The sequence below is a fragment of the Conger conger genome, chromosome 14 (genome assembly GCF_963514075.1).
Source record: "Conger conger chromosome 14, fConCon1.1, whole genome shotgun sequence".
Taxonomy (NCBI): Eukaryota; Metazoa; Chordata; class Actinopteri; order Anguilliformes; family Congridae; genus Conger; species Conger conger.
Genome location: NC_083773.1, coordinates 1,009,279 through 1,016,778, shown reverse-complemented (window position 1 = coordinate 1,016,778; position 7,500 = coordinate 1,009,279). Strand labels below are relative to the sequence as shown.

General features: G+C 47.1%; 1 protein-coding gene across 1 annotated transcript in view; it reads right to left on the bottom strand.

Moving 5' to 3' along the window:
- foxp4 (forkhead box P4) overlaps positions 1-7,500 on the bottom strand; it is a 68,857-nt gene that overhangs the window by 6,372 nt on the left and 54,985 nt on the right. Inside the window, exons 12-13 of the mRNA XM_061219915.1 lie at positions 2,705-2,826; positions 1,156-1,222 (exon numbers count right to left, since the gene is read on the bottom strand). Of these exons, the coding sequence (XP_061075899.1) occupies positions 1,156-1,222; positions 2,705-2,826 (189 nt within the window). The remainder of the gene's footprint in view (positions 1-1,155; positions 1,223-2,704; positions 2,827-7,500) is intronic.

The following is a 7,500-nucleotide window of genomic DNA, read 5'->3' as shown; positions in this document are numbered from 1 at the left end:
GGTATTCCCGGTGGCATTTTAAAGAGGTTACAGGAAGAAAAGGGCAGGCCAGCCGCACGCAGAACACTCTTGTAGCTTCGAGCAGCGTTACTATGCGTTACTATGCGCTACTATGCGCTACTATGCGTTACTATGCGCTACTATGCGCTACTATGCGCTACTATGCGCTACTATGCGTTACTATGCGTTATTATGCGTTATTATGAGTTACTATGCGTTACTATGCGTTATTATGCGTTACTATGCGTTACTATGCGTTACTATGCGTTACTATGAGTTACTATGCGTTACTATGCGCTACTATGCGTTACTATGCGCTACTATGCGTTTGTGTGTACACTGACTCCCCCCTCCCCATTTTCATGGCAAAGTTGAAAAGGAATGCTCATGTGAAAAGATGTCCTTCTGTGCCTCCGTAACAGACACTCGTTCGACACAAAATGTCAAAAAGCTCAAGTCATCATGCAGAATAACAAAACTATAGATATTTTTATTTTATTTTAATTGGCGTAATTTATTTATATATATATATATATATATATATATATTTTTTTTTTTTTTTTATGTATTGTTCGTGTTCATTTGTTTATAATTGTTCATGCTAATCGTTCAAATATTGTTCAATGTAAAATATATATATGCTTTGGCAATACAGATGGTAATGTTCTGCCAAAAAAGCAACTTGAATTGAATTGAGGGAGGGAGAGAGGGAGAGAGAGAGAGAGAGAGAGAGGGAGCAGATTCCGACCCCAGCACCGTTCGTACAGGCGGACACGGTGTTCCCGGGGATGACGGCAGCGGGGAGAGGGTGTGAATTGTGACAGGCGTGTTGGAATGACCCTGTGCAGGGCAGTGTGAGTGACAGGGCGGTGATATCACACACACAGGTGTGAAACGCTGTTGGTTTGGGGGGGGGGGGGGAGATGCAAGTTTGACACTGTAGCTTTAAGATGGATTTTCTAGGACAGCCGCTAATTTTATGCTCTGACCTTAATTGACAAATACTTGATGCTATAAATCACCCCCGGGTGCGTTTGAATACGCGGGCGGGGGGGTTTGAGGTGGGGGGGGGGGTCGTTGAGGAATGTGCTAATTACAACAGGAAATTGATATCCATGCCCTTGTGTCTCTCATCCCTCCGGGGGCGGGGCCTACCTGGTAACTGGCGTTGAGCGACCCAAAGCCCAGCCCTGAAATCATGTTCTTCACCAGAGTGGGGCTCCTGTAGCACACACACACACACACACGTACACACACACACACACACACACACACACGTACACACACACGTACACACACACGTACACACACACGTACACACACACGTACACACACACGTACACACATACACACACACACACACACACACACACACACACACACGTACACACACACACACGTACACACACGTACACACACGTACACACACGTACACACACACACACACACACACACACACACACACACACACACACACACACGTACACACACACACACACACACACACACACACACACACGTACACACACACACACACACACACACACACGTACACACACACACACACACGTACACACACACACACACACACACACACACACACACACACACACACACACACACACAGAGAGAGAGAGAGAAGCGAAAGAGAGGTGATCAGCCTAAGACAGGGAAACAGTCACTCCACTGTACAACTGAAATGGCTTCTCTTCTGTCTTCCTAAAAGGACCTGAAGTGCATTTTTTATTTTTATTTTTCATTTTCATGAATGATACACTGCAAAAACAGTCTGTCTTAATCTCGTAATAAGTTACTGGTTGCTTGACAAGTTACATACTCTTGCCCACTCTCTTACCTCATTGTAAAGATATTTTATGTTTTTGTTTTAGGCAGGGTAACCTTTATCGGCATTGACAAATGATCATCATGAGGGCTTAGACCAGGGGTGCACAACTCCGGTCCTGGAGGGCCGGTCTGTGTGCCGGTCTGTGTGCCGGTTTGTATACCGGTCTGTGTGCTGGTCTGTGTGCCGGTCTGTGTGCCGGTCTGTGTGCCGGTCTGTGTGCCGGTCTGTGTGCCGGTCTGTGTGCCGGTCTGTGTGCTCCATACTGTGACCCACACTGCTTCACTCCTGAACCAGAATCTTTAGGATGCATTAGCGGCTGCAGCTGGAGCTTGTACAAGGCTAATGAAGAAATGAACATCTGGCACAAAATCCTGAAAAGGATCGGCCCTTGTTGCACACCGCTGGTTTAAACGTTGTGTTTTTACCCCCTCTGGGACATTTGGGCCCTAAACAAGGGGAAGTCTTGGGTGTCTGCCGGGGCCCCAGTGGTGTGTGTGTGTGTCGGGGCCCCAGCGGTGTGTGTGTGTGTGTCAGGGCCCCAGCGGTGTGTGTGTGTGTGTGTGTGTGTGTCGGGGCCCCAGCGGTGTGTGTGTGTGTGTGTGTGTGTGTGTGTCGGGGCCCCAGCGGTGTGTGTGTGTGTGTGTGTGTGTGTGTGTCAGGGCCCCAGCGGTGTGTGTGTGTGTGTGTGTGTGTGTGTGTGTGTGTCGGGGCCCCAGCGGTGTGTGTGTGTGTCGGGGCCCCAGCGGTGTGTGTGTGTGTGTGTGTGTGTGTGTGTGTGTCGGGGCCCCAGCGGTGTGTGTGTGTGTGTGTGTGTGTGTGTGTGTGTGTGTGTCCGGGCCCCAGCGGTGTGGGACCTACCCGGTCATCTTTGGTGGTCTCCTCTTTTGGTATTCCACTTCGTCCACAGTCCACACCGCGCCCTTCACGTTCTCCACCCGCACAAAGCACTTGTGCAGGCTCAGGTTATGCCGCACGGCATTCTGGGAGGGATGGGGGGGGGGGGGGGTACAAGGGAGGGGAGAGGGACAGACTTTGACTTTTGTTGCTCAAAATCTCAATTTAATACCCCAAAATAAAAATAAAAACTAACCATGAAACATCAGTCAATGCACACATGTACAAACCAACACCACCAAAAAAAACCCCAAACAATAAAATGTGTGAGAAATTATTGACCCTCAAAGCAGCATGTTCTCCAAAACACCACGTCCAAAAAAACACGTCATGGTTGTTGTTGAGTAGTGAGCCTACTCAAATCTCCCCCTCTCAGCAGGAACACTATATTCGTAGGTCACTTAGTTTCCTCCCTGTGAGTCATAAACTCAGCTCAGCTTGCCCAAAAAACTTTCGTCCCAAAAGAGAGAAAGATACACCGACAGCACACGGCTGGTGTGCGAGGCGTTATGCGGGGAATGTGTCAGTGTATAATGCGTTTAATGTATTCTGAGAGGAGGAACGTTTGAAGGGCACAAACACAGGCCCACAGGCTGCCCGTCTCATCTGACGGGGCTGAAAGGAGACTTATTTACACAATAATGGGACAGAAACACATGATACGCTTTCTGAGACGATGAGGTGACTTCACTCCTGAGGCCAGAGGGCCAGGTCACCACAGAACAAAAAGCCAAGCACACACACCTTTACACAAGCGTAGCACACACACCTTTACACAAGCGTAGCACACACACCTTTACACAAGCGTAGCACACACACCTTTACACAAGCGTAGCACACACACCTCTACACAAGCGTAGCACACACACCTTTACACAAGTGTAGCACACACACCTTTACACAAGTGTAGCACACACACCTTTACACAAGCGTAGCACACACACCTTTACACAAGCGTAGCACACACACCTTTACACAAGCGTAGCACACACACCTCTACACAAGCGTAGCACACACACCTTTACACAAGCGTAGCACACACACCTCTACACAAGCGTAGCACACACACCTTTACACAAGCGTAGCACACACACCTTTACACAAGCGTAGCACACACACCTTTACACAAGCGTAGCACACACACCTTTACACAAGCGTAGCACACACACCTTTACACAAGCGTAGCACACACACCTTTACACAAGCGTAGCACACACACCTTTACACAAGCGTAGCACACACACCTTTACACAAGCGTAGCACACACACCTTTACACAAGCGTAGCACACACACCTTTACACAAGCGTAGCACACACACCTTTACACAAGCGTAGCACACACACCTTTACACAAGCGTAGCACACACACCTTTACACAAGCGTAGCACACACACCTTTACACAAGCGTAGCACACACACCTTTACACAAGCGTAGCACACACACCTTTACACAAGCGTAGCACACACACCTTTACACAAGCGTAGCACACACACCTTTACACAAGCGTAGCACACACACCTTTACACAAGCGTAGCACACACACCTTTACACAAGCGTAGCACACACACCTTTACACAAGCGTAGCACACACACCTTTACACAAGCGTAGCACACACACCTTTACACAAGCGTAGCACACACACCTTTACACAAGCGTAGCACACACACCTTTACACAAGCGTAGCACACACACCTTTACACAAGCGTAGCACACACACCTTTACACAAGCATAGCACACACACCTTTACACAAGTGTAGCACACACACCTTTACACAATGACATACAGGTAAAACACACTTTACACAATGACACACAGGTAAAACACACTTTACACAATGACACACAGGTAAAACACACTTTACACAATGAGAGTGACACACACAAAAGCACCATCAGTGTGATAGTGTGCGTTCCAGTGTGTATTAGCGTGTGTATTGAAGTGCTTGTGTGTGTTAGTGTGTGATGTAGTGCATGTGTGTGCTAGTGTGTGTTAGTGTGTGTGTTACAGTGTGTGTTAGTGTGTCTTACAGTGTGTGTGTGTTACAGTGTGTGTATGTGTTAATGTGTTAGTGTGTGTTAGAGTGTGTGTTAGAGGGTGTGTATGTGTTAGTGTGTTAGAGTGTGTGTGTGTGTGTGTATGTTGGTGTGTGTATGTGTTAGTGTGTTAGTGTGTGTTAGTGTGTGTGTTAGTGTGCGTGTTAGTGTGTGTGTTAGTGTGCGTGTTAGTATGTGTAACAGTGTGTTACAGTGTGTGTGTGTTAGTGTGCGTGTTAGTATGTGTAACAGTGTGTTACAGTGTGTGTGTGTGTGTGTTACAGTGTGTGTTAGTGTGTGTGTGTTACATTGTGTGTATGTGTTAGCGTGTTAGTGCGTGTTAGAGTGCGTGTTAGAGTGCGTGTTACAGTGTGTGAGTTACTGTGTGTGTTAGTGTGTTACAGTGCGTTAGTGTGTGTGTTAGTGTGTTAGAGCGTGTGTGTTACAGTGTGTTAGTGTGTGTGTTAGAGGGTGTGTGTTAGAGTATGTTACAGTGTGTGTGTGTGTGTTAGTGTGTATGTGTGTTAGAGTGTGTGTTAGTGTGTTAGAGTATTAGTGTGTGTGTTACAGTGTGTTAGTGTGTGTGTTAGTGTGTGTTAGTGTGTTAGAGTGTGTGTTAGTGTGTTAGAGTATTAGTGTGTGTGTTACAGTGTGTTAGTGTGTGTTAGAGTGTGTGTGTTAGTGTGTGTTAGAGTGTGTGTTGGGGGTTAGAGTGTGTGTTGGGGGTTAGAGTGTGTGTTAGTGTGTGTGTGTGTGTGAGTGTGTTAGAGTGTGTTAGTGTGTGTGTGTTAGAGTGTTAGAGTGTGTGTTAGAGTGTGTGTGTGTGTGTTAGAGTGTGTGTGTGTGTGTTAGTGTGTTAGAGTGTGTGTTAGTGTGTGTGTGTGTTAGAGTGTGTGTTAGTGTGTTAGTGTGTGTGTGTGTGTTTGTGTGTGTTATAGTGTGTGTGTGTTAGAGTGTGTGTTAGAGTGTGTGTTAGAGTGTGTGTTAGAGTGTGTGTTAGAGTGTGTGTTAGAGTGTGTGTTAGAGTGTGAGTTAGAGTGTGAGTTAGAGTGTGTGTTAGAGTGTGTGTTAGAGTGTGTGTTAGAGTGTGTGTTAGAGTGTGTGTTAGAGTGTGTGTTAGAGTCATAGCTCTGATCCACAGCCATTGGATTCAGTGTCACAACAGGAGACGAGGTGCCGCAGAGAGAAAAAAATAAAAAGGCTTCCATCTCTGACGCTAAAATAAGAAAAGATGCACAAGCCTCCCCCCCTTTTAAATTTCACTAATCAGCCCCTATCTGGAATAACACCCCCTGGGGAGAACCATTCCTTTTCATCTGCTATTTGTAGTATGTTCATGCCCAATTTCATTACCAATTTTAATTCCTGTATAATTAAATCCTGTGTATTTTTTCTGACAGGCTTTTTTAATCCATGAGGGAGGGGTGCGGTGCCAGAATCACTCCTCAGCGTAATTACAAGGGCCATAATCAGCGCCGGCCTCCCTGCTTTGAATAAATTTCCACACGCAGGAGCGATGATGCTTAGTTTTGCAAATTAGTATGACCCCAATTTCAGACTGCCACCTCGCGAATTTATTTGCATTCCCGTCCGTGATGAAAGACTAATTCTCCCAGTTAAAACATTAGCAGCAATTTGAAGGGGGTCAGACACTGCAGACACAAACAAAATGCCTCCGTCGCAAAAGGAAGGAGGTGGGGGGGGGGGGGGGGGCGGGTTGGAGAGGGAAGGTGATATTAAAAAGATTGAACTGGTGATGCGGGTATCAAACTGGCCCGGGCTGTTCCAGTGACAACGCCACTCAAAGGAGGGTCATCTGGGCACGTGAGCGCACTACTCCTCCCTGGGAAACAGTCACCACACCAGCGCAATGTGAGTAAACAATATCTGTAATGATATCATTCCCAGAGAGATCTGTCCTGAACATGGACCTGAACAGTATTTCTGCTTCAATATATACGAGCATGAGTATCGTTAGTTTCATTTTTTTTTGAGCCAAAGCGGCTCTCCCCCCTCCACATCTTTTCGTTAAGTTTCCTGCTGCTTTGAATATAAATTCAATCAATTACTGGATACAGTAGATCTTCCCCACCAATTTAACAGAAATAATGACATGATTACGATGATTACAGAGAGGCGGACAGGGAGGAGGACGGGCTGGCTGTCGCAGGGGCGCGCGGGCGGAGAGTAAAATGGCGTCTGTCTCCCGCCATCTCCACCCCGCCAGGGCGCCGCGGCGTCAGAGGGAGACGGGCCATCGCCTCAACCAGCTGTCCGCTGGGAACCAGGGTGGGTAACGCAACCAGGGTGTGTAACGCAACCAGGGTGTGTAACGCAACCAGTGTGTGTAACGCAACCTGGGTGTGTAACGCAACCAGTGTGTAACGCAACCAGTGTGTGTAACGCAACCAGTGTGTGTAATGCAGCACAACATAACATACTGCAACACAACAAAAATAACATAACATAACATGCAACACAACATAATAAACTGCAATATAATATAAGGCAACATGACAACATAACGGAACACAACATGATGACGAGAACAGGTCGTTCAGCAACGCTCGCCTTTAACCACTAACATGTACATACTGCTTGGTTTGCCTAAGAGCCGAACAGTATCTAGCACCGCATCAAGCCTGGTCTTGAAAACCCCCAGAGTTTCTGCACTGGCAGGCTATTCCACTCACTGACCACCCTCTGTGTGCAAAAAATACTTC